Here is a 27,992-nt window from a genome sequence, read left to right as displayed (position 1 = left end):
CAACCTAGGTTTTGTGTTAATATCCACAACTTTGTGTATAGGTTTTGCTGCTATGATTATTTATTATCTAATGCATGGAGGGTAATAATCATCCAGTATGAGGCTTAGTAAGCTCTTCTCACTAGGGGCTCAGTTCTGTTACCAGAGAATAATAGGCGCAAGGTGGCCTAAAAAAAATATGAACTTTGGCGTTAGGCCTAGATTTGAATCCAAGCTATGCCTGAAAATGTTAATCTCTTGGGATCATATTTTCCTCATTTGGAAAAGGGAAGCAATATTGTGAATTAAAATAGATAAAGTGTATCTTGACTACAATAAGTGGCCAAAAACATGGCACCTATTATTATTATTATTACTATTAGCAGATATTTATGCTGAGAGTTAAAGTCATAACTATAAATGCTTTCAAATTCCTCAGAAGAAAGGCTTCATCCTTGGCAAGTATTACAAATAATGAAAGCTTACATAGAAAGGAAGCTGGTTTACATAATCATCTGGTCAATTGATTATTAGTCCCTTTTGAGAAGTTTAAAAACAGATACAGTGAAAAACAGAGATAAATATTGTGCCCTGTGATTATGCAAATTTGAATATAACGCAATTAGAATGTGTATCCCAACCTTTGTAACAAGCTTATTCTTGGTTATTTTACTAACCTTAACACTGAGATTTACGTGATTGAATTTTTTGGACCAGAACTACAGCATCATAGAAGGATTTTGTTATATTTTAAATTTGGATATTGCCATTCTAATGGTCTTTTGATGTGTCAGTTTGGCTAGGGGACAGCCCCCAGTTATTCCATTAAATACCAATCTAGGTGTTGCTGTGAAGGTATTTTGTAGATGTGATAAAAGTTCATAATCAGTCCATATTAACTAAGAGATTATCCTACATAATCTGAGTGGGCCTGATTCAATCAATTGAAAGGCCTTAAAAGCAGAACTGAAGCTTCCCTGAGGAAGAAGAAATTCCATCTGTGGACAGCAGCTTCAGGCTGTGCCTGCAATTTCCAGCCTGCCTTGCCTGATGACATGCCCTTTGTATGTCATATCTACCTAGCCAGGCCCACAATCATGTAAGCCAATTCTTGCAATAAATCTCTTGATAATTATCTTCCACTAGTTCTGTTTCTCTGTAAACACTGATACAGCCATGAAGTGGTTATTTTTTCTTTTTGCATTATATCTAATTGACTGCACCTTGATTTAAGGTACAAATTGCTCCTAAAGGTTCTCTTTATTATGAGTTGAGTGGGAAAATGTTTCTAATTCAACATGTTCCTCTCTTTGGCTATATCTCTCTTACTTTTTTGTTTCAGGAGGAACTATCAAATGTAGATTCAATGACAACCTTCTTTTGTAAATCAACCTTCTTTTATAACAAAAAGAAGAAATATATTTAGCTATTGCATATGAGTGAAAAAGAAGAGAAAATAAAACCCCATATCTAATTGGCAAAAAATTGAAACTCTTATATACAAATAAATGATATTTCCTATGGATTTAAAAGTGGATTTTAGAAAGGCCTTAGATTTTAGAAATGGAAGTTCAGTATGAAATCATTTCATCAAAATAGGAGCAGACACTGTCATTGCTTTGCCAAGTGACAATCTAATTTTAAATGACTCATAAGTAAAATTTTCATAACTCTTCTAGACAGAATTTCTTAAAACTGTTTCTTAACACTAATGGTCTTTCGCCAAGTTTCATTTCATCCGTAACTACTCTGAGAACTTCTAAAACTAGAATATAGTTACATACACTCAGACTTTGAGAGCTAATTTAAAAATAAGAACCCAAAGGAAGCAGGATTTGAAACTAAACTCAGATTTTAATTTGACAAAAGTATTATTCATGACAATTTTTCTAAGATAAGATGAAGTAGTCCTTTAAAAAAAACTCCACTTTCAGAAATGTTAAATGTTTATTCACTTTCTCATTGGGAGCATTTTTCCCGTTTGGAATAAGACTATGCACAAGTAACCATACGTTCTGATTTTTGAATATTAACAACCCAAAATTAAAAGCGTTTCTTTTTTCATACAGGTCAGGTTCTATCATAAAATAAATTAATTTTAATTACAAAGGACTAGAACCAATATATATCTAAAATGTATTACGATTTACTTGTAATAACAAACATGTGCTTTGATATTTTTATTATTATAAAAACTGAGTTTTCAATGAAGGCAGTTTAACAGGACTATGGTTGTGAAAATAAATTTGAATTAAGCACTCCTTTAAACTTAAACTAAAAATCCTGGTAGAATAAAATGTCAAGCAAGTGAAAATTTTTCTGTGATATATACATAAATATTTTCATGTAAACAAAAGCAAAGATCCAGAAAAAATTAAATTAAACATCTTTGTCAGCAACCGAAATACACAGATTAAAAAGATTATTTTCTTCATGCTTCCATTGAACATGACTGGCATAAGCAGAGCAATAGAAAGTAGATGAATCTTTACATTGCCCTCGTACTCTTCAAAAGGTTACACACAATAAAGACATCTCTTTAGGAGAAGACAGTAGAGGAATTAGACTCCTGAAAGTCATGACTTTCAAATATTTTTGCTCTTTTGGCTCTACTGTGAAACCATATGGTTTATTAGAATTTTGCCAGTTGAAAGAAGTTGTAAAGCTGACACTGGTGAGACGCAGCACTAACACACGTGGCAGAAAATTAGGCACAATGATACGTAGATTTTCCTCTCGATGCAGATTATCCATGCACTAGGAGATAATGGCTTCCAACACAAAACCAACATTTTCGGATAAAATAGACAGTATTTAAATGGGTATATTTTCAACAGGAGTGCTTCCTGAAGTGTGTGCCCCAGGGATCATTTCCATCAGAATCAGGCAGAGTGCTCAACAAAATAAAAGGGTGCACTGCTGGGCCCTCTGCAGACCCTCTGGGGACCCTGGGCAGCCATATTGTTAACAAACTCCCCTGGCAATACTTAGACACATACTCACATTAAAGTTTGAATATCACTATTCCAGACTATTGGGGATTTCTTTTGACCACAAATATTTCACTATCTCTTTCATGCTTCTTACTTGTTAGCCAGAAGAAAAATAAAAACAAAAACATTTCTGATTATGTCAGTCAGCAGTGATAATTAGTAGCGGTATTTTTTTTTCCCCTCAAGAAAATATAGGGAAATAGGAAACATATGATTCTGCACCTAAGTGTTTCAAAGGTACACCATGGTACTTTTTTTTTTTAAAGCTTTCAAAATGTATACATAATAAAAATGTTCAAAATGATTTGTAAACTGTCATCTGATCAAGATTATCCAGTGTAAAGAGAACTGCTGTTCAGTGTTGCTGCTGAATTCTCACAAAGGCCCCTCGTCGTCATCTTTCACAAACACCGAGCATCTCAGCAGGCACCCCAGAGCTCTCACCAAATGATGCACTGCTACCAGGCAGCACACAAGTACCTAAGGACGGCTCAGAAACAAGGACAAAGAAAGCAAATCTCAGTTTCAACTCCAACCACAAAAGGAGTCTCAAGACCTACTGCCAGTATGTCAGATGAATACAGATCGTCCTGACTTTCCTTAAAGTCTAATTTCAAATATACCTATGAATATCTGCTTGAAATCCAGTTTATATTGAAAATGGAAAGCATGATACACTTCAATGTGCTACTAGTATCTACTACAGTGTTTATGTTCTATAAGGTCCCTATGGACAAAAGCAATTTTACCTGTGAATAATATAAATTAGAAACCAAAGAGGTAGGTAACTATCATCCGAAGATGACCCCAAAACAACATGTTGAATAATATGCTTGAGTCCCCCAAAGGAGTTCTTTCACTAGAAAATGAGTTCCAATACATTACAATTGCCTTAATAGCTGGGTTTCCCACGTCTTTCGGGATGTCACCAACCTTCCAAAGTCCCAACTCCTGATACCGTGCCACGTGCCCTTCAGATGTTCAATTTCAAGAAATAGCTAACGAAGTAAAATGTAAAGAAGTAATACTAAAGACCAAAGAGTGATGCTGACATCAGCTGAGCTCTTCAAAGATCTCCACTCTCACATGGAGAAAAGCACACTAAAACTGGGTAAGACCTTAAAGATTCATCTAATCAAATTCTGGTTGTACAACTGAAGAAACAGAGGCTCATTTTCCCCCCTGGCTCATTAAGCACTAAAATTCTGATAGGATGCTATAAATCCAAAAAGTGTTCATGGTTAACTTACCTATTGATAAAGCCCATGATGTAGGCAACAGGCTACACTTTCAGCCCTTATGGCCTTAGTCTGCAGCCCCATCCCTGCTGACTGTTTTATAAAGTGTTATCAGTGTTTACAGAGAGAAAGGGACCAAAGGCTCTGGATGCACCTATAGGAGCAGATCATCTGCAAGAGAAAAATAATTTGAAACCCCAGACATGTCCTACTAAAACTTGCTCTCCACTCAGACCAGGGCTTATCTCTGCTTCTTTGTAGGAGACACACTTCTGAGCACATTCATCGACTCCAGCTCTGCTATTCGCAAGCAATGGGGCAACAGTGCTGTTCTGCCCAGAACGTTTAGAAACAACTGGACAACTGGAAACCTCTGAACCCGCAAGGCCAAGACTTACATACAGCTGTCCATAACTTCTCAATAAGTGTCAGTCACTTGTTTTGCAAACCAAAAAATCACCTCATTTCCTTATAGCCTTATTTATCTAAGATTTTAAAGTTCCACTGTAAAAGAGTGGTTGTGAATGATTCTTTTTTTTTCTATTTTCCAGACTTTCTGTAATGGTTGCAGGTTTCTTTTGGCAATTAAAAAAAAAAAAAAAAATGAAGCTATTTTGAAAAAGAAGGTTTTAGCCTACAAAATTAAAAGGATACGCAGAGGTTCCTCCTGACTATGAATTAGGTGTCTATGTGGCACAGTAGAACAGCACAGTCTCAGGACTCTGACAGGTTTTGTTGGATTCCAGCTCTACCACTAACCTTGAGCAGGATTTTAGTCTCTCTGAGACTTGCTTTCTTCATCTGTAAAAAGGAAAAAATAATACCTACCTCACAGGATGCTGTGAGGATAAAACGATGCGCCGTGCCTGGCACATGGTAGGTGTCCAGTCCCCACTGGACTCAGTGAGAAATCCTTGAGTCAAAGGAATCACTGCAGCCCACACAGCCACCCCCTCACTACAACCCATTTAAATCTGCAAGCGTAACCTGTCTCCTCGACTTTGCCCTATTGCTCTAAAGAATCACTATTGTGCTTAGAAAAATTTCTACATTTTTATGTTCTCTCCTTTAAAACTGTATATGCAGATAGAACACTTCTTAAAAACTGTCTTCCTAGAAATGATAATGTAATGTTTCCAAAAGCACAACATGTCGTGTATAAAAACAATTCTGAAAAATATGACAAATCCGTTTGTACATTGTTTCTTAAAGTGCACCAAAGTAAATATTAATGACCTTTAAAATGTCACTAACCTCCTTAGGTTATTTTTTTAAATAAAAGTAAATATTTATCAACTGATACGTAGGTGGTTTTTGGCTCCAATGTGATGGAAAAAAGCAGCAGTGTCATCCAGAAAAAAAGAATTGACAAACTTAACTAAGCACACCTTAGCAGCATACAAAACACCTACAATTCAATGTAACTGCAGGCTCAATAAAGCACAATCCTGATTCCTACCTCAAAAACAAAATCAGTCAAAGAAACAAAAAACCATCTCCCCATCCTAAATCAAGGATTTCTCTTGAACCCTGGAGGTAATATTTGTGATCACTTCCCTATTGTGTATCCTTGGTAACAGAACTATAACTAATCACCACTCTTTCTTTACACTGCACATACACACCTACACACAAACCCTATAAAAAACAGTGAAGTGTAAGTGGAGAAGCCACGTGAAAGAAAATTCACAGTCAGATAAAGAACAACCATCACCCAAAATGTCAGGCAGTTCCATAGTCACACCACCGTCCGATGTTCCCCACACACGTAGACAGCACTGGGGCGGATCCGGCGCCTTGTGTGACCAGGGAGCCGTGGCAAAAACTTGAAGGACTTAGGCATCATGTCCAGGCAGGCGTCATGGAATTTCTTAATCCTCCAGTAGTAAATCAGTGGGTTCAAGGCAGACTTGAGGTAGCAGAGCCAGAGCAGCCAGGTGCTAATCTCAAAAAAGTTGTGCTTATAGTAAAAGTGCTCACTGAATGTTGCCACAAGGCTGTAAGTGGTGAAGGGGGCCCAGCAGACGATGAAGACGGCAAAGAGAATCAAAATGGTGGTGAAGGCACGTGTTTTAAAGCCCATGTCAACGCTCATCTGGAAGGGTCTCTGTAGACTCATGAGACCCAGTTTGCTGGCCTGGCTGAGGCATATACCCTCAGGGTAGCTATGGATCCTCAAGGCATTGTGCCGAAGCGTGTTGAGTATGCCCATAAATGAATACAGTATCACCAGGAAGGGTATGAAGAAAGAAATGAGAGAAATCAAAATCACGTAAGCCTGGTAACCTGGATTGGTTGTGTACCCAAACACGCACTGAGGGGCTCGGGAAGGTATCTGCAGGTCAGGGTTTCCCACAGCCAAAGGAAAAGCAATACAAAAGGAAGTCGCCCAAGAAACTGCAATTAGAACCTTAGCCCTATATGGATTTAGCTTATCCTGCCTCTGGACTATAATAAGGAACCTATCAATGCTAATGATGAGCAGGATGGCTACTCCCTCTATCACGAACAACCAGAAAAACATAGCAGATACCCTACAGAAGAATTTCCCAAAAATCCATCTGGTAGTAAGAATGGTTACCAAGGCAAAGGGCATGTTGAGCACTGTAAGCAACATGTCTGCAAACGCCAGGCTGGCCAGGAGGATGTTAATTGCAGATCGCATGGCAGCTTTTTGGTAAACCATGAGGCAAACAACCAAGTTCCCAAGAAAAGACACAAACAAAATAAATATCATTATAGCAGAAAGGATGATCTGGAGAGGCAAGTTTAGGCTCTTAAAAACTGCTGGTGTTAGGGGCACAGCTGTGCTATTCACTGTCAAGGAACTCATTCCAGTGGGAGCCATGGTTTCAAAACTGGATCTAAGCAGTGGACCAACGCCAGGATGCTGGAATGGTGGAGGGGCCGTAATATTCATGTACGTGTTTTCATAGACTACGAACGTCGAGTTGGTTGCCCCAGTATGGGATGCAGTCAGCACTGCGGAGAAGACCATGGTTTCAGTAGGATGGAAGGCTGCAGCAGACATGTGGGGGTTCTTCAGGCATTTCAACACAGAGCAGTAGCATCATGTTTCACTGATGGGCTTCAAAACACATTCTGGAAAACGGACAAAGAGTTCCATCTTCCACAGGAGTCCTGTTGCCTGAAAACAAGCCTGAAACAGCAAAAAGTAATTGAGAAATGGGCTTTGTAAATATCATTTGACTTCTTACCTTTCATCATGAAGGATCAGTTTTGCTCTATTTAACCCTTTAAAAAATACTCAAGTCTCTAACCTGGTCAGCACTAAAATATTGTTGTTCTGTTGTTTTATTTTTAGTCAAACATGATGGAAATTTCACGACATTAATATATAAAGTGAAAGTGAGAAGCATCAAAATGTATTACTGCCCCAAAGGCAAAAGTTATAATCTTATTGTTAATTTTTCTTTTAAATTTCCAGTAGTGGCATGACCTTTCCACAGTCACTATTAAAACAGATTTTATTATCTGGTTGTCCTGAGAGTACTAATATTTTTGTTAACAGTTTTTGGTACAGGTTCCTACTCCATTTTTACATGAGCACAAAACTAGCTGCAAAGAACCCTGAACTCAGTTTCCTATTTAACACATGATAATGACACACTTTTGTTCTAACACCCTTATAAGTAGGTACTAGGTTATTGTCTCTGAAGGTCTGAAACAGTTTCCTGGCTTTCTATTTTTTTTGTACTTCTTCCCAGAAATCCCACCACCAACCATACTAGAGAAGTTATTCAACTGGAGAAGAAAAATTATGCTAAAAAGTCTTGGTCGTATTTTCAAGACTTCTTTGTTATTCCTAAAGCTCTCTTTGCTTCTCTTATTCTCTCTTCTTTCCCAGGCCCAGCCATTTCCATCCTTTATTTTCTGGTATATATACTTCTATCTTCTCAATTTCTTCTTCCTAAAACCAACCTTATCATGTGTTAGCAACTTGATAGAAGATGTCAACCAAATAATAAAGATGGAAATTCTAAAGGAGATGATCAGAAAAACATTCAGGTGTGAAGAATTTATTCCAGAAAACTTACAAAGATATCTGCTCCAAAAAATTTTCTTACCACCTATCTCTTTTCCTTACCCCTAACTTCTTACCAATTTTTGCAATCCTAGAGTTTTCTGTAACGGACTTTCTTAATCTACTATATTACTAACCCACTTTGTGGTGTGGGTTCTTTCTTCTTTACTGGAGAGGTAACCTCTTTAATTAGAACGAATTCTCTTTGGATTTCTAGGTAGATTCCTTTAATAAGTCCCAAATACTTGGGAAAAATAAATGCACAGAAGTTTAAAACAACTCTGTCACTTGCTCACTATTTGGACTTAGAATTAATCATTGATTTTAGGGGTAAATGTCAAATGTTCATTTATTCATTTCTTGGGGTACGGAGGGTAGAGGCATCCCATTTGCGAGACCCAAGATCCAGCACTGTAGCCAAATCATGGGCTCTCTACCATATCTGTATCTCTCTACAATCCCCTCTTTGTTATCCAGGGCTGCCTTTATGAATACGGAGAATACTGATCTATTTGTTCAAAATATTAATTTTACTATTTACTCTCACTTTTACAGCTGAATTTCTTTGTCCCTGCTCGATTTTATTCATTTTCACATATTCACTTTGAAATGCAAAACATACCTGGATAAGAGGCCACACTAAGCCCATGACTCTCAAACTTTATTAACCACAAGAGGCCAGTGAGGAGCAGGCAGTGGCAGCTGGAAAGCTTTATGCACAATCACCAAAGGTCTCTTTAGAACTACCAAAATATACATCCATAAGAATAAAGACTGTGCTTGCTATGTAAATCAGCCTCAATACAAGTCTATCTCTAGAGAAAAATAATAAACAGGCAAATGTATATCTTAAGCCTAATGTAACAGCCATAATCGTGCTTGACCAAGTAAACAAACATATATCCATCCTGAAGTGTAAACACTTGATTTTTTTTATTGAAGTATAATTGACATATAACATTAATTTCGTTTCAGGTGCGCAACATAATGATTTGATATTTGTATACATTGTAAAGTGATCACCACGATAAGTCTAGTTAACATCTATCACCATACATAGCTACAAAAAATTTTTTCTTGTGATGAGGACTTTTATGATCTACACTGTTATCAACTTCAAAATATGCAATATAGTATTATTAACTATAGTCACAATGCTGCACATTACATCCCCATGACTTATTTATTTTATAACTGGAAGTTTGTGCCATTTGACCTCCTTTCACCCACCCCCACCCCCTGCCTCTGGAAACCACCAATCTGTTCTCTGTATCTATGAGCTTGGGGTTTTTTTTGGTGGTGTTGCTGTTTTCTAGATTACATATATAAGTGAGATCATATGGTATTTGTCTTTCTCTGTCTGACTTATTTCACTTAAAATAATGCCCTCAAGGTCCATCCATGTTGTCACAAATGGCAAGACTTCGTTTTTTTATGGCTGAATAATATTCCATTGTATATACATATACACACACAATTTCTTTATCCATTCGTCCATCAATGGACACCTAGCTTGCCTATTGTAAATAATGCTGCAATGAACATGGAGGTGAATATACCTTTTTGAGTTAGTGTTTTCATTTTCTTTGGATAAACACCCAGAAGTGCAATTGCTGGATCATATGGTAGTTCTAGTTTTAATTTTTTGTGGAACCTCCATACTGTTTTCCATAGCGGCTGCACCGATTCACTTTCCCACCAACAGTACACAAGGGTTCCCTTTTCTCCACATCCTCATCAATACTTGTTATTTCTTGTCTTTTTGATAGTGGCCACTCTAACAGGTATGAGGTGATATCTCAATGTGGTTTTGATTTGCATTTCCCTGACGATCAGTGATGTTGAGCATCTTTTCATGGACCTGTTGGCCGTCTGTATGTCTTCTTCAGATCTTCTGCTCATCTTTTAATTGGATTGTTTGGTTTTTAGCAATTGAATTGTATGAGTTATTTATAAATTTTGGATAGTAACCCCTTATTAGATATGTGATTTGCAGATATTTTCTCCCATTCAGTAGGCTGCCTTTTCATTTTTTTGAGGGAAAACAGTTTCCGTGATCATGTTGAGGGAAAAAAATGGAATGGCGTCAAATCAAAACCACAATTTAAAAGACGCTTTTTAGGTTGTTATATATACATATAGTCATAATATTTTTCTGCCATCAAAGCCTCCCATTACCATAAAACTTCTAACTCAATTCATTCAGTTATTCATTCATCAAATATTCATGTAAGAACCTAGTACGTGCCGGACACTAGAGACACAGCAATGAACAAATGCTTCCCAGATTTCTGGTTAAACAGGGTAGACCGACCGTAGACTCTGCTTCTCAAAATCACACTGAAATGACAGCAAAGGGATTTTTAAAACAAAATGTGCAACCACAAAAGACAGGAGGTATGAATGAAAGGTCCATCAATAGATAAGGAATTTTTTTTTTAATGTTTTAAGGCAAAAAGCAGATGGTGGTGTGGTAACTGACTTAACAGAACAGAACAGAGAACTCTTTATCCTCAATACTTCCAGGGAAATATGCTGAGAAGAAGCTGACACACTCTGTAGGATCCTCAGAGAAGCTCTGAATTGGAAGGTAGCAGTTACCACAGAGAGTGTGGGTGGAGCTAAAAACTGGAAAATTAACTGAAAATCTACATACAGAGCTCTGGAACCCCACTCCATGCCTGGGTCTCCTCTCCTCTGAGCAACCACATGAAAGCACACACCCCCATTCCAATAGCCCAGGACTGTGGGACAAGTGAACCTGATAATTACCAAACTTGAGAATATTAGTGCCGAGCCAAGAACAGGGAGACTGAGTGAACGTCTGCACACTCAAGATGAGAACCTAGCCCCTTCTCCACCCTGTTCCCAGAGTGCCAGCAGCCAGGCATATGCTACCCATGCAGGACTGAACAGCTTGTCTTTCAACTAAAAGACGAAACTAAAAAGCCCTAGAGGAAAAAATTCTAGACACTAACATTTGGTGGTACCCAGCCACCCTGTACGCTGAGACCCACCATCAAGCCCAACTCGTACACACAGCTTCTAATCAGCTTTCCAGTGCCTATTAAATACAAATGGTCAATTTCCATAATATATAAAGTCCACAAAGGGATTGAACAAAAGCAATGTTGTAGTTAAACATTAAGAAAAAAAACTGAAATTTATAATATTGGGGAACATAGCATGCATGGACTTAATACTGCCTTTGCCCTGATATCTGTACAGTGCTCTTCATTCATTATACTCCTGGCTCACCAGAATGTAAATATTCTCTGGGCTTCTTCCTTTTCTTACTGAGAAGCATAATAATCAAAGCAGTGCTTTTGAATGCACATAGTAACTATGTTAAAAGATTCTTCCCTCTCAGGACTTCTGATCAAATACCACTGTGATATGGTTTCTTCTAAATTTTACATAAAACTAAATAAAAGTTTTATATTTAAAATTTGTATTGCCAATGAAAATGGGACAGTAGCAACAGGAAAACTAGAAAATTAGCTTAGGTTGGCAACATTTGCATAACGGTCCTAATGTTAAATCTAATCTAGACTAGTCTTTATTTGCCACTTGGTAGAAACATTTACTACATTTCCAAGCAAGAAAAACTTAAAATTATGTGTGAATGCATGCATCTACGTATATACACACCCCACACACGTATGCACAATGTAAAACTCACATATTGCAGAAGCAACTGGATTTATGATTCTTTTGTTCTCTCATCTTATAGCATCTACAGAAACAACATTGGGGTAATTAGGCTAATGATGTAAGTAAAGTGTTTCATGTTTAGAGCATGCCAGAATGTCACAGTTACTGGGGCTTCAGTGGCTGGAATGGGCAGTGGAGGCTGCAGTATTCTCTTGGTCTGCATCCCTTGGTCTTATCTACTGCAATGCTTTAGATACTTGTTTTATTCTCTGAAAAGATTCTATTCTTCAAGAAAGCAGAGATTGATGTTAGTAATCTCATTGCCCTCTATGACTACTATGCTTTGCATATTAGTAAATACTAGTAAATAAATACTTGGTAAATTAAATTCATTTGCACTGTTTTGTGAGATCAGAGAACTTCTTCTTCACTCATTTTAATATTTATTTATATGACATACTTTTAAAATACTTTTAAGTGCACATACTTTTAAAAATAATCAAACGAGTTTTAAAATGACAGTCAAACCCTGTACCACCTTCACCATTACATTCCTGTTTCCTGAGGCAGCCATTTTTAATTATTTGAAAGGTTTTTTCCAAGTACTTATTCTTTACATATCTAAATAATATGAAGAAATTGCTACTTTTTGATTTATCAATATTATATATTAACTCCTGATTTCCTGTTAGAATAGATGAAGGTTTAGTTGTCACAGCATTTCCAAATTATTTCTCCTCCTTTCATACCACCAAACTCTTTACTTGAAAATTTTGAATTACAGTAGAATTTAATTAAAGTAATTTAAATACTTTAGTTATATATTTATTTTATATATATTTATACAGAAAATAATTATATATATTTAATTATATATTTATTTAAATTACTTTAATTATATAATTAAAGAATATAATTCAAGTATTTACATAAATAGTATATTTACTGATAAGCCAGTAGAATATTGTCCTTTCTGTTATAAATTTTGGATTTCCTAGAATAACAATTTTTTATTTTCAATTTTTAAAAATAACTATCAATGATTTTTTTCACCTACTCCACAGATAGATTTTATACCTAGAAGTATTATATTTTGAAAGGTCAGATTTTTCAACTACATTTATATTCCCAAACTTGAGCCAGTATACAGACCTAGAGTCACTTGAGTAAAATGAAGGCAGGTCCCCTTGAGGAAGGACCTTGCTACACAGCCAAAAATTTACACTGTAAATCTCCCTCCCAATCTTCCCCCAAAAACCTGCAGCCAATTACCAGGGTGACTACACATTGGGGAAGGGGAGATAATCAGAATTTTGTGGGATTGTTGAACATGGCTCTGAAATGACACTCATTCCTAGAGACCCAAAATGGTACTATGTTCCACCTCTCAGAGTAGAGGCTCACGGAGATTATGTGATTAACGGAGTTTGGGCTCAGCTCCAAATCCCACTCACACCATCATTATTTTCCCAGTTCTGAAATGCAGAGTTGGAACAGACATACTCAGCAGCCGACAGATTCCCCGCTGGTTCCCTGACATGTGGCGTAAGGGCTATAATGGTAAGAAAGGTCAAGTGTAAACTCCTAGAACTACCTCTACCTATAAAAATAGTCAACCAAAAGCAACATTTCATTTCTGTAGAGACTGTAAAACTTAGGGTCACCATCAAGGACTGAAGGATGAAAGTGATCATTCCTATCACATCCACATTCAACTAGCCTGTTTGGCCTTACAGAAAACAGATGGATTCTGTAGAGTACAGCTGCTGTACCAGATGTGATTTCATTGCTGGAGTAAATCAACACATTCCTGGCATCTGGCACACAGCTACTGATTCGCAGATTATTATTTTTTTCTTTATATGTATTAGCAAAGAACGCCTGAGCAGTCTACCTCCAGCTGGCACCCTCCTATCCTACCTCAGGGCCCCATCAGCCCTCCAGCACACTGTCATAATCTAGTCCACAGGGGCCTTGACTGCCTCTCTATTCCATAGAATGCCATGCTTTCCATTACATGCTGACTGAACAGTAAGTAGTAACCACTCCATATACCTTGGTAAGACACATATGTGCTAGAGGGTGGGGAAAGATTCTTACAAAAATTCAAAGGCCTGCTATCTTTGTAAATTTTCTAGGGGTCTTGTAGTATGTCAAGATATCTATTCCAAGGTGATAGCTGGCTCCTCCTACCACTAAAAAATAGGCACAGCACTTAGTAGGCTTTTTTGGATTTTGAAGGCATCATATACCTTATTTGGGTATGTTCTTCTGACCCATTTATCAAGTAGCTTGAAAAGCTGCCAGGTTTGAGTGGGACATTTAATAAAAGAAGACTCAGCAACAGGTCTAGATGGCCATGGCAGCTGCTCTGTCACTTGGGTTATATGACCCAACAGATTCACTGGTGTTTTAAGTCTCCGTGGCAGGTAGGAATTTGACAGGACTGCTATAGGTGAATCACAACACAGACCTTTAGGATTTGGGAACAAAGCTATGCAACATGAGCACTCCACATAAAGTTGGTACTGTCTGACCTTCAGAAGCCATAAAGTTGGATGTGTAACCTGAAGTGGTATATATGAAATCATGCCTGGCAGGTCCTAAGGGCACAGTCAGGTAACAAGAGCAAGTGGCTCAGATTCTTATAGCTCCTATTCTTTCTACATTGATCCTCTCTTCAAACTTCCATCTGTGGTCTCACCGAGAGGAATTGACCAGTTAACCAAAGAAGAAAAATTCAGGCCTGATTTAGAGATGGTTCTATATAATATGTTGGTGCCACCCAAGAGTGAAGAGTTGTAGTACCATGGCCCCACTCAGAAGCCCTGAAGGACACGGCAAAAGGAAAAATGCCCCAACGGGGGAAGCTTTGAACAGTATACCTCGTTGTTCATTTTGAAGGAGACATGCCAGAGCTACAGATTTATACTCATTCGTGAACAGTAGTTAATGGTTTGGCTGGCTGGTCATGTAAATGCTCATCAAAAAGCAACCTGAAAGAGGAGCTAAATAACCAGGTAGACTAGATGACCCATTCTACAGAGGTCAATGAACCTGTTTCTCCACTCTTCTTTTTCCCCAAAGGGCTCATGAACAAAGTGGCCACAGTGGCAGTGATAGATGTTGTACATGGGTTCAGCAATATAAATTTCCACTCACCGAAACCAATCTGGCTACAGCCGCTGAATACTCAATCTGACAACATAGAGACCAAAACTCAACTTATTAAATATGTCATCATCCCCTGGAAGCACCAGCCAGCCATCCGGTGGCATGTTGATTATCTGGACTACTTACATCATAGAAGACTTTGTTGTTACTGGAATACACCCATATCCTGAATAATTTTATCAAATTAAACTGTCAATCATAGTATCAGTATGTTTAGTATCCATGCCCCTTTCTTTCACACAATATCCTACACAACAGAGAAAAATAATCAGAAAGCTAAAAATCAGTACCACTGAAGTTACACTTCTGGAATAAAAACAATGGGAATTCAAAAATAAAACATTTAGAATTTTTTTTAAGTACTCAGAAGCATAAAGGAATAGACATATCAAGATATTCAGTCAGTACTCAAAGAGGGAATTCGTATTCTTAAAGAGAATAAATTCTTTTCTCCTGAGTTTTGTTAGGAAGTACAACATCAAAGAATGTCTTCAGCTTTTTGAATATAAATTAGCTTTTTAAAATTTCACAGAAACTCTATGGGATTATTACTATTATAATCCCCATTTTAAAGATGAGGAAAGTGAACAATTATATGCCAACAAATTAGATAACTTAGAAGAAATGGATCAATCCCTAGAAACATACAACCTACCAAGACTGAATCATGAAGTAACCAAAAATCTGAACAGATCAATAATAAGCAAGGAAATTGAAACAGTAATTAAAAATCTCCCAACAAATAAAAGCACAGGACCAGATGGTTTCACTGGTGAACTCTACCAAACATTTAAAGAATTAATACCAATTCTTCTCAAACTCTTCCAAAAAATTGAAGAGGAAGGAACACTTCCAAACTCATTTTACAAGGCCAGTATTACTCTGATATCAAAGCCAGACAAGGACACTACAAGGAAAAAAAATTATAGGCCAACATCCCTGCTGGACGTAGATGCAAAAATCCTCAAAAAAATACTAGTAAATGGAATTAAAGAGTACATTAAAAGGATCATACACCATGATCAAGTGGGATTTATCCCTGGGATGCAAGGAGGGTTCAACATACATAAATCAATCAGCATGATACACCACATTAACAGAATGAAGGATAAAAATCATATGACTATTGCAATAGATGTAAAAAAACATTTGAAAAAATTCAACATCTTTCATGTAAAAACTCTCAACAAATTTGGTAAAAAAGGAATGTACCTCATCATAATAAAAGCCATGTATAACAAGCCCACAGCTAACGTCATACTCTCAAAAGTTAAAAGTCTTTCCTCTAAGATCAGAAACAAGACAAAGATACTTACTCTCACTACTTCTATTCAACACAGTACTGGAAGTCCTAGCCACAGCAATTAGGCAAGAAAAAGAAATAAAATGCATCCAAATCAGAACAGAAGAAGTAAAACTGTCTCTATTTGTAGATGACGTGATCTTATATATTGAAAATCGTAAAGACTCCACCAAAAAAACTTGTAGAACTAATAAATAAATTCAGTAAAGCTGCAGGATACAGAATCAACATATAAAAATCAGTTGTGGTTTTGCACGTGGATTGGAAGAATAAACATAGTTAAAATGTCTATATTACCCAAAGCAATCTACAGATTCAATGCAATCCCAATCAGAATCCCAGTGACATTCTTCATGGAAATAGAAAAAAGAATACTAAAATTTATATGGGGCAACAAAAGACCCTGAATAGCTAAAGCAATCCTAAGAAAAAAGAACAAAGCAGGAGGCATCACAATCCCCGACTTCAAAACATACTACAAAGCAATAGTAATCAAAACAGCATGGTACTGGTACAAAAACAGACACACAGATCAATGGAACAGAATTGAAAGCCCAGAAATAAAACCACACATGTACGGACAGCTAATTTTTGACAAAGGAGCTAAGAACATACAATGGAGAAAGGAAAGTCTCTTCAATAAATGGTGTTGGGAAAACTGGACAGCCACATGAAAAAGAATGAAAGTGGACCATCTGTTATCGCCATTCACAAAAATTAACTCAAAATGGATCAAAGACCTGAAGGTGAGACCTGAAACTATAAAACTCATAGAAGAAAATATAGGCAACACACTATTTGACATTGGTCATAAAGGAATCTTTTCGGATGACATGCCTACCCAGACTAGGGAAACTAAAGAAAAAATAAAGAAGTGGGACTTTATCAGATTAAAGAGCTTCTACAAGATAAACGAAACCAGAAACAAGATGAACAGACAACCCACCAGCTGGGAGAGAATATGTGCAAAACATACATCTGACAAGGGGTTGATCTCCATAATATATAAAGAACTCACACAACTGAACAACAAAAAAACAAACAACCTGATCAAAAAATGGGCAGAGGAAATGAACAGACACTTCTCCAAAGAAGATATACAGATGGCCAATAGGCACATGAAAAGATGTTCAACATCACTAATCATCAGGGAAATTCAAATCAAAACAACACTAAGATATCACCTCATGCCCGTTAGAATGGCTATAATCACCAAGACAAAAAACAATAAATGTTGGAGAGGATGTGGAGAAACAGGAACCCCCCTCATATACAGCTGGTGGGAATGCAAACTGGTGCAGTCTCTATGGAAAATGGTATGGAGATTCCTCAAAGAATTAAAAATAGAGATACTCTATGATCCAGCCATCCCACTACTGGGAATCTATCCAACGAACCTGAAATCAATAATCCAAAGAGGCTTATGCACCCCTATGTTCACTGCCGCATTATTCACCATAGCCAAGAAGTGGAAGCAACCTAAGTGTCCCTCGACTGATGATTGGATCAAGAAAATGTGTATATATATACAATGGAATACTACTCAGCCATAAAAAAAAGACAAAATCGTCCCATTTGCAACAACATGGATGGGCCTGGAGGGTATTATGTTAAGTGAAGTAAGCCAGAAAGAGAAAGACAAACACTGTATGATCTCACTCGTATGTGGAATATAAACCAACACATGGACAGAGAAAACTGTATTGTGGTTACCAGGGGCAATGGGGGTGGGGGGTGGGCACAAGAGGTGAAAGGAGTCATATATATGGTGATGGACAAACTAAAATATACAACCCAAAATTTCACAATGTTAAAAACTATTAAAACATCAATAAAAAAAAAATCAGTTGTGGTTCTATACACTAACAACAAACTATCTGAAAGAGAAATTAAGAAAGCAATCCCATTTACAAAAGCATCCAATTTAACCAAGGAGGTGAAAGATCTACACTGAAAACTATAAGACTTTGATGAAGGAAATTGAAGAAGACACAAATAAATGGAAAGGCATCCCATGCTCATGGATTGGGAGAATTAATATTGTTAAAATAACCATACTACCCAAAGCGATCTATAGATTCAGTGCAATCTCTATAGAAATGCAGATATAAAACCACACCACTGGGTGGTTGTGAGACTTAAATAAGATAGGTAGAAGTGGATTATAAAATACAAAGTGCCATCAAAATACAACATATTATCAATGCCCAGGGAGTGACATCAGCATCATGGCGGAGTGAGCTTTCCCGTGAATTCTTCCCCCACAAAATACAACAAAAGTAACAGCCACAGACCAACAACGGAATCCCAGACAGTGAAAAGCTGGAGCGGAGGGATCTACACTGCCGCACATCTGAGAGCGGAACGTGCTGGGCCCCCGGAGGAAGTGGGGAGAGGTAAGGAGAACTCCGCTCCCTCCCCATCAGATCAGCGATCCGGTCCGCGCGGCTCCCAGAGAGGGGGGAGGGGCGGCCCTCGGCGGGAAACTGTAGCTCTTCGGGCTCTCTCAGCCAGTGGGAAACTCCCGCACAGAGGGTTCAGAGGAGCCACAGGGCTACCATCAACATCTGAGCAACCCAGAGAGCGGATAAAGAGGGACAAACGAGAAGCCTCCCACGTCAGGGACCCAGAGGGCAAAAGAGAGAGCTCCCCCCTCCCCGCAACCCAGAGTCTGCAGCTCGACCAGATCTAGCGGTCCGAGGCAGACCTGAATAAACTGGACTGGACCCGTGGATCGCAGTGGGGAAAAGAAACAAAACAAAACAAAACAAAACTGCGGATCGCAGCAGAAAAACTGGGGCAGAGCGCAGGGGGCTTAGACTACACAGCCCTTTACCACCAGACAGTGGCGGCAGGTGGAAATTGCAACCAGAGACTTCCAGGATGAGGAAAATCAAAACCAACACAGGAACCACAATGCAAAAATATATGAAATCACCAGACCAGAAACAAAATGACAAGCACCCAGAAATCAACCCCGAAGACACAGAAATCCATAAACTAAATGACAGAGATTTCAAAATAGCTATCATAAAAACACTCAACGAAATACGAGACAACACAGACAAACAATTAAATGAGATTAGGAGTTTCTTCACAAAAGAGATTGAAATCATAAAGAAAAACCTATCAGGGCTGATGGAGATGAAGAATACAATGGAGGAGATAAAGGAGAATCTGGAATCTTTAAAGAACAGAGCTGACAATATGGAGGAAAGAATTAGTACTTTAGAGGATAGGAATACAGATATACTCCAGATGGAAGAAGAGAGAGAACTAAGACTAAAAAGAAATGAAGAAAGACTCCGAGAAATATCGGACTCTATTAGAAAATGTAACATAAGAATTATAGGTATTCCTGAGGGAGAGGAGAGGGAAAGAGGAACAGAGAGCCTATTCAAGGAAATAATAGCTGAAAATTTCCCAAATCTGGGGAAGGAGCAGGAAATACCAGTAAGCGAAGCCAACAGGACTCCTATATATATTAACAGACAAAGGCCTTCACCACGACACCTAGTGGTAAGGCTAGCCAGGGTCAACGACAAAGAAACAATATTAAGGGCAGCTAGACAAAAACAAAAAATAACGTACAAAGGAACTCCCATCAGGCTCTCAGCGGATTTCTCAACAGAAACTTTTCAGGCTAGAAGAGACTGGAATGATATATTCAAAATACTAAAAGACAAAAACTTTCAGCCAAGAATACTCTATCCAGCAAAAATATCCTTCAAATATGATGGAGAAATAGTAACTCTCCCAGATAAACAAAAGCTAAGGGAGTTCATGGCCACGAGACCGCCACTACAAGAAATACTCAAGAAGGCCCTCAGGCCTGAAAACAAGAAGAGAAAGGGAACACAAAGCTTGGAGTAAGGAGAAAAGTAGGTAGACAAAATCAGAGAAATAGTAGATCTTTACCGGAATAGGTTAGCAACCACTTAAATACTAAACTCAAAGATCAAAGGAAGAAATTCACCAAAAATAAATTTAACCTCATCACTGTAAACACACAGCCACAACACAAGATAGAATAAGGTATAACAAGAACAACTTAGAAGGGGAAGAGGAAAGTGACTGAATTGACTTAGTATAAGGAAATAGGAGGCTATCAGATAATGGACTATCTCATACAGAAGATTTTTCACCCAAACCTCAAGGTAACCACTAAACAAATAATCAAATTAAAACCACATATGATAAACAAAGAGAAAACTAGAAGAATCATAAGACAGAACAACCAAACTGAATTGGCAGTCCAAAACAAATGGGACAAGAAACAAAGGAAATGCAAAAGAACCAGAAAATAAGTGACAAAACAGCAACATTCAACCCTCATATTTCAATAATTACCCTAAATGTAAATGGATTGAACTCTCCAATCAAAAGATACAGAGTGGCAGGATGGATTAAAAAGCAAGACCCAACAATATGCTGCCTTCAGGAAACACATCTTAGCACTAAATACAAGCACAGGCTCAGAGTGAAAGGATGGAAGACAATACTCCAAGCTAATGGCAAACAAAAGAAAGCAGGTGTTGCCATACTCATATCAGACAAAGTAGACTTCAAGATAAAACAGGTTAAGAAAGACAAAGAAGGGAAATATATAATGATAAAAGGGACACTCCATCAAGAAGACATATCACTTATAAATATATATGCACCCAACATAGGAGCACCAATGTACATAAAACAACTATTAACAAACCTAAAAGGAGAAATCAACAACAACACAATAATAGTAGGGGATCTTAACACCCCACTTACAGCAATGGATAGATCATCCAGACAAAAAGTTAATAAAGAAATATTAGACTTAAATGAAAAACTGGACGAGATGGACCTAGTAGACATATACAGAGCACTCCACCCAAAAACAGCTGACTACACATTCTTCTCAAGCGCGCATGGAACATTCTCTAGGATAGACCATATGTTGGGAAACAAAGCAAGCCTCAATAAATTTAAGAAGATTGAAATCATAACAAGCATCTTTTCAGACCATAAGGCTATGAAACTGGAAATGAACCAGGAAAAAAAAACTGGGAAAGTGACAAAAATGTGGAGATTAAACAACATGCTACTGAACAACCAATGGATCATTGATGAAATTAAAGGAGAAATCAAAAACTATCTGGAAACAAACGAAAATGATAACATGCCATATCAAACCATATGGGACGCAGCAAAAGTGGTCCTGAGAGGGAAACTCATAGCGATACAAGCCCACCTTAACAAACAAGAAAAAGCCCTAATAGGCAGCCTTAAATTACACCTAACAGAACTAGAAAAAGAAGAACAAACAAAGCCCAAAGCCAGCAGAAGGAGAGAAATATAAAAATCAGAGCAGAAATAAATGATATTGAGACCAAAAAAACAGTAGAAAGGATTAATGAAACAAAGAGTTGGTTCTTCGAGAAGATAAACAAAATAGACAAACCCTTAGCCAGGCTAACTAAGAAAAAAAGAGAAAAGGCTCAAGTAAATAAAATTAGAAATGAAAGAGGAGAAATTACAACGGATACCATGGAAATACAGAGGATTATAAGAGAATACTATGAGAAATTATATGCCAACAAATTGGACAATCTAGAAGAAATGGATAAATTCTTAGACTTATACAACCTCCCAAAATTGAACCAAGAAGAAATGGAGAAGCTGAATAGACCAATCACAAGTAAAGAGATTGAAATAGTAATCAAAAACCTCCCAAAAAATAAAAGTCCAGGACCAGATGGCTTCTCCAGTGAATTTTACCAAACATTCAAAGAAGATTTAATACCCATCCTCCTCAAACTATTCCAAAAAATAGAGGAAGATGGAACACTTCCTGAATCATTCTATGAGGCCAACATCACCCTGATACCAAAACCAGACAAAGACAATACAAAGAAAGAAAATTACAGGCCAATATCGCTGATGAACATTGATGCAAAAATCCTCAACAAAATATTGGCAAACCGAATACAACAATATATTAAAAAGATCATACACCATGATCAAGTGGGATTTATACCAGAGACGCAGGGATGGTTCAACATCCGCAAATCAATCAACGTGATACATCACATCAACAAAACAAAGAATAAAAACCACATGATCGTCTCAATAGACGCAGAGAAGGCATTTGACAAGATACAACATCCATTTATGATAAAAACTCTCAATAAAATGGGAATAGAAGGAAAGTACCTCAACATAATAAAGGCCATATATGACAAACCCACAGCTAACATCATACTCAACGGGGAAAGACTGAAAGCCATTCCTCTGAGAACAGGAACGAGGCAGGGCTGCCCACTCTCACCACTCCTGTTCAACATAGTACTGGAGGTTTTGGCCAGAGCAATTAGGCAAGAAAAAGGAATAAAAGGAATCCAAATAGGTAACGAAGAAGTGAAACTCTCACTATTTGCAGATGACATGATTGTATATATAGAAAACCCTAAAGAATCTGTTGGAAAACTGTTAGAAACAATCAACAACTACAGCAAAGTTGCAGGGTACAAAATCAATCTACAAAAATCAGTTGCATTTCTATATGCTAATAATGAACTAACAGAAAGAGAGCTCAAAAAGATAATACCATTTACAATTGCATAAAAAGAATAAAATACCTAGGAATAAATCTTACCAAGGAGGTGAAGGACCTATACAATGAGAACTACAAGACATTATTGAGGGAAATCTACGATGACACAAAGAAATGGAAAGATATCCCATGCACGTGGATTGGAAGAATAAACATAGTTAAAATGTCTATATTACCTAAAGCAATCTACAGATTCAATGCAATCCCAATCAGAATCCCAATGACATTCTTCACAGAAATAGAAAAAAGAATACTAAAATTTATATGGGGCAACAAAAGACCCCGAATAGCTAAAGAAATCCTAAAGAAAAAGAACAAAGCAGGAGGCATCACAATTCCTGACTTCAAAACATACTACAAAGCAATAGTAATCAAAACAGCATGGTACTGGTACAAAAACAGACACACAGATCAATGGAACAGAATTGAAAGCCCAGAAATAAAACCACACATATACGGACAGCTAATTTTCGACAAAGGTGCTAAGGACATGCAATGGAGAAAGGAAAGTCTCTTCAATAAATGGTGTTGGGAAAACTGGACAGCCACATGCAAAAGAATGAAAGTGGACCATGTGCTATCGCCATTCACAAAAATTAACTCAAAATGGATCAAAGACCTGAAGGTGAGACCTGAAACTATAAAACTCATAGAAGAAAATATAGGCAACACACTATTTGACATTGGGTTTAAAGGAATCTTTTCGGATGACATGCCTACCCAGACTAGGGAAACTAAAGAAAAAATAAACAAGTGGGACTTTATCAGACTAAAGAGCTTTTATAAGACAAATGAAACCAGAATCAAGATGAACAAACAACCAACCAGCTGGGAGAGAATATTTGCAAAACATACATCTGACAAGGGGTTGATCTCCATAATATATAAAGAACTCACACAATTGAACAACAAAAAAACAAACAACCCGATCAAAAAATGGGCAGAGGAAATGAACAGACACTTCTCCAAGGAAGATATACAGATGGCCAATAGGCACATGAAAAGATGCTCAACATCACTAATCATCAGGGAAATGCAAATCAAAACAACACTAAGATACCACCTCACGCCCGTTAGAATGGCTATAATCACCAAGACAAAAAACAACAAATGTTGGAGAGGATGTGGAGAAACAGGAACCCTCATACACAGCTGGTGGGAATGCAAATTGGCGCAGTCTCTATGGAAAAACGGTATGGAGATTCCTCAAAGAATTAAAAATAGAGATGCCCTATGATCCAGCCATCCCACTACTGGGAATCTATCCAACGCACCTGAAATCAACAATCCAAAGAGGCTTATGCACCCCTATGTTCATTGCAGCATTATTCACCATAGCCAAGAAGTGGAAGCAACCTAAGTGTCCCTCGACTGACGATTGGATTAAGAAAATGTGGTATATATATATACAATGGAATACTACTCAGCCATAAAAAAAGACAAAATCGTCCCATTTGCAACAACATGGATGGGCCTGGAGCGTATTATGTTAAGTGAAATAAGCCAGAAAGAGAAAGACAAACACTGTATGATCTCACTCATATGTGGAATATAAACCAACACATGGACAGAGAAAACTGGACTGTGGTTACCCGGGAAGTGGGGGTGGGGGGTGGGCACAAGGGGTGAAGGGAGTCATATATGGGGTGATGGACAAACAAAAATGTACAACCCAAAATTTCACAATGTTAGAAACCATTAAAATATCAATAAAAATCAAAAAAAAAAAATACAACATATTATAACCATGATCTTTCTACAGCACTTCAACTATTTTATGCAATCAGTATCTTTATTGTATATCTTTGGTTGGAGTAGAAAGTAGTTCAACTTTTTGAAGGGTAACAAGGAAGTATTTTTCAATAAAAATAAAGAATTTTTTTTACTTTAAAAGTACTTTACTTAATAAAAACAAAGAATTTAAATATTTCCTAGAATTCTATATTATAGAAATAATAGCAGCAACATGCAGATAAGGATAATTACTGCAGAATTAAGAGTAAAAAATTAGACCCTTTCTAAATGCTCATCAATAAGATAATAGTTAAATGAAGTATAGTACACACATACTGGAGAATACCATGCAGCTATCACTAACAGTAAATTAATCTATAATAGTGACACCAAAGACTATTCATCATATACTGAGTGAAAAAAATCAATTTGCAGACTGACATAAAACATAGTCCCATTGTTGTGTATGTATTTAGATGTGGGTCTGTGTGTGTGTATGTGTGTGTATATGTATATGTATAGTCATGCACTGCATAACAACATTTTGGTCAATAACAGACCGCATATGCAACGATAATATTAGTACCATGTAGCCTAGGTGTGTAGTAAGCTATACCATCTAGGTTTGTGTAAGTACTGTAGAAGAGAAAGAAATTTCCCTCTACCCTTCTAGGCTCTTCTGGCTGTTCTGAGAATTAAATTGGCATAAGACAGATTAATAGGAGAAAAATAAACAAAAGTTTAATAACATGTATACATGGGAGAAACCCAAGAAAACCAAGTAACTTGCTAAAATGGCTGAAGCCCTCAACTTAAATACCATCCTCAGCTACAGACAAAGGAAGATGTTGGGGGTGGGGAGAGTCAGGGACCTCAAAGGGAAGGAAGGCAATTCACAAATAGGTAAAAAGGAGCAAACATTTGGAAAACAGTGTTTGGCCACACAGAAACAGAAGGGAGCCCAACAAACAGGCTTTTCTAAGTTCCTCCCTGTCTACCTCCCAGTTTATGTTATGCCAAGGTGATAGCTTGCTTCTTGAGACAGGTTTTTTGATCTGGATTCTTTTAGGCAGTTAAGGGGAAGGTAACAAGAAAAGCTTTCTGAGTCTTTTGTTTCTTAAAAATAATCAGCCTAGGACCAGCCTGGTGGTGTAGCAGTTAAATTCACGCGCTCCACTTCGGCGGCCCGGTGTTCACAGGTTCAGATCCTGGGTGCGGACCTACACACCACTCATCAAGCCATGCTGTGGAAGAGTCTCATATACAAAGTAGAGGAAGATGAGCACAGATGGTAGCTCAGGGCCAATCTCCCTCACCAAAAAAAATATATATAATAATAATAATCAGCCTAAAACAATCCTCATGTTAAAGAGACATTTTGAGGTGGCAAATTTCGTTCCCCTTCAGTACACTTTATGATGTTCACACAACAACAAAATCACCTAACAATGCATTTCTCAAAACATATCCCTGTTGTTAAGTGAGGCATGACTGTATACGTGTATATAGATAGATAGATAAACAGAAAATCGGACAGATAAAAGAACATACACCAATCTGATAAAAAGGATTTCTTCTCTGGTGTGAAAAGAAGAGTGCAAAATATATTTTCCATATTCACTTCTGGTTTTGTAGAATTTTTTTTCACACCAAACCAATACTGATCTTTATTATTCTGTCACACTTTTCTTCACCTGTTTCCTATATAAATGTTCTTGAGGATGAAGGCCACAGCCTATTTTCTTTGTCATCTATCAGGCCTAACATAAAGCTATGCACTCTAGTGATGCTTAAAATACAATAATCATTTACAGCACCCTTTAACCACAGAGAACAGGGTGAGAAGCAAACCATCCAGTTTGCGGATCCTCTCAACAACTGGGCCCAGTGAAGGACCTGGGTTCAAACTTCTCAGGGCTCCTGGCAGAGATCTCCCACCACCCCAGCCCCAGCTCACTGTACATGCTCTAAAGGTTGGCCTTGAGTCCTCTGAGCCCAGGCCCCTGGGGAGGGTCAAGCAGCACCACTTTGAAACAACTGCTGCTCTAGAACTCTTCTGTCCCTTAAGGAGTGAAGTAAACACATAATTGGCTGCTGGTAAAGACCAGGGGAGGACTGATGGAATAATCCAAGTGTTCTAGCAAATTCACAACTGACGGAGTAGAATAAAAACAGGTGAGAATTTGAAATACTGGCCTTACTCAGACTGTCTGCTTTTGTCTTGAACGAAGCAAAAGTCTAAAAGAAAGGAAAATGCCTAAGAGAAAGGAGAGCTCTTGTCTTGGGTTCCTGAGCATCTCTCTCCCATTCTGGGCCAGAGGCTCTGCTAGAGGAGAAAAAGTGTCACACCACTGTTATTCTCTGATACTTGCCACACTCTTAGACAAGAAGAATTTCACTTAGTCCCAAAGCCTTCTTCCCTCTACACCTATCTTTCTTGTGATTCAGGAAAGAAATAAAATTGAAAACTAAGAGGAAAGAGATGATGTATCACACATAAATCCATATTCTTTGCCTATACTAGGCCCTTACTACATGTCTAGAGATTCTAACTAGAAAAGAGAAATGGTAGACAAAAAACACACTACAATGGAAGCAAATATACTCTGAGTACACTCTTGAGTTCTGTTATCAGGTAGATGGAACCAGAAATAAAGAACCAGGCATTTCACCTCAGAAGTAGCCCAAATTTCAACTCTATTTCATTAAAAACAAAAAAGAGCAATCACTTTCACTGGACAACCTGCTTTACAACTAAAAAGCATAGTCCACAAATAAATTTATATCACTATAGCAATGTCTACATTTTTTTTGGCTGAATTTTGTTATTTTTTCATTTATCTGTAGGTAAAGTAGAAGGAAACTTTGAAAAACTAACCAAAAGAGAATATGCAACAATTAAGTAGAGTGGATGGGGGAGGGGAGGGCTTATTTAAAGTCATTTTTATAAATAGATAATCATCATTGAATCAAAATTTCACTTATTTTCATGGTATATCTAACTTAAAACCTATAATGCAATAAAGCTAAGAGAAAAAATGCTGTATGCACATTTTAAATATGAATCATAAGCAGTGTTCTATTTATAGCACTGTTCCATTCCCAATATATTTCTAATTCAAACCAGAATATTCACCACAAAAAGAAGAATTTTTCTAACAAATGTGCAAAGGAACATTTAGTTCTTCCATGGACATTTTTTAAATCAGATTATTAAGCATGAGAGTTTATTTGCATTCAGGTTACTTTTCCCCACAAAAACTGAGAAATTAAACTAAAT

At 37.4% G+C, this 27,992-nt stretch overlaps 1 protein-coding gene across 2 annotated transcripts in view; it reads right to left on the bottom strand.

Annotated features, from left to right (window-relative positions):
- Positions 1-1,907: 1,907 nt before the first annotated feature.
- The window catches only part of GPR63 (G protein-coupled receptor 63), a 62,245-nt gene continuing 36,160 nt past the window's right edge, over positions 1,908-27,992 (bottom strand). For both annotated transcript variants that reach the window (XM_058566603.1, XM_058566604.1), the window contains exon 2: positions 1,908-7,370. In XM_058566603.1, coding sequence (XP_058422586.1) covers positions 5,949-7,241 — 1,293 coding nt within the window. In that variant the 5' untranslated portion in view covers positions 7,242-7,370 and the 3' untranslated portion in view covers positions 1,908-5,948. The remainder of the gene's footprint in view (positions 7,371-27,992) is intronic.

Source organism: Diceros bicornis, chromosome 23 (assembly GCF_020826845.1).
Source record: "Diceros bicornis minor isolate mBicDic1 chromosome 23, mDicBic1.mat.cur, whole genome shotgun sequence".
NCBI classification, from domain to species: domain Eukaryota; kingdom Metazoa; phylum Chordata; class Mammalia; order Perissodactyla; family Rhinocerotidae; genus Diceros; species Diceros bicornis.
Note: the sequence above shows the minus strand (reverse complement) of the source record. Positions and strands in the feature narration are given on the sequence as shown.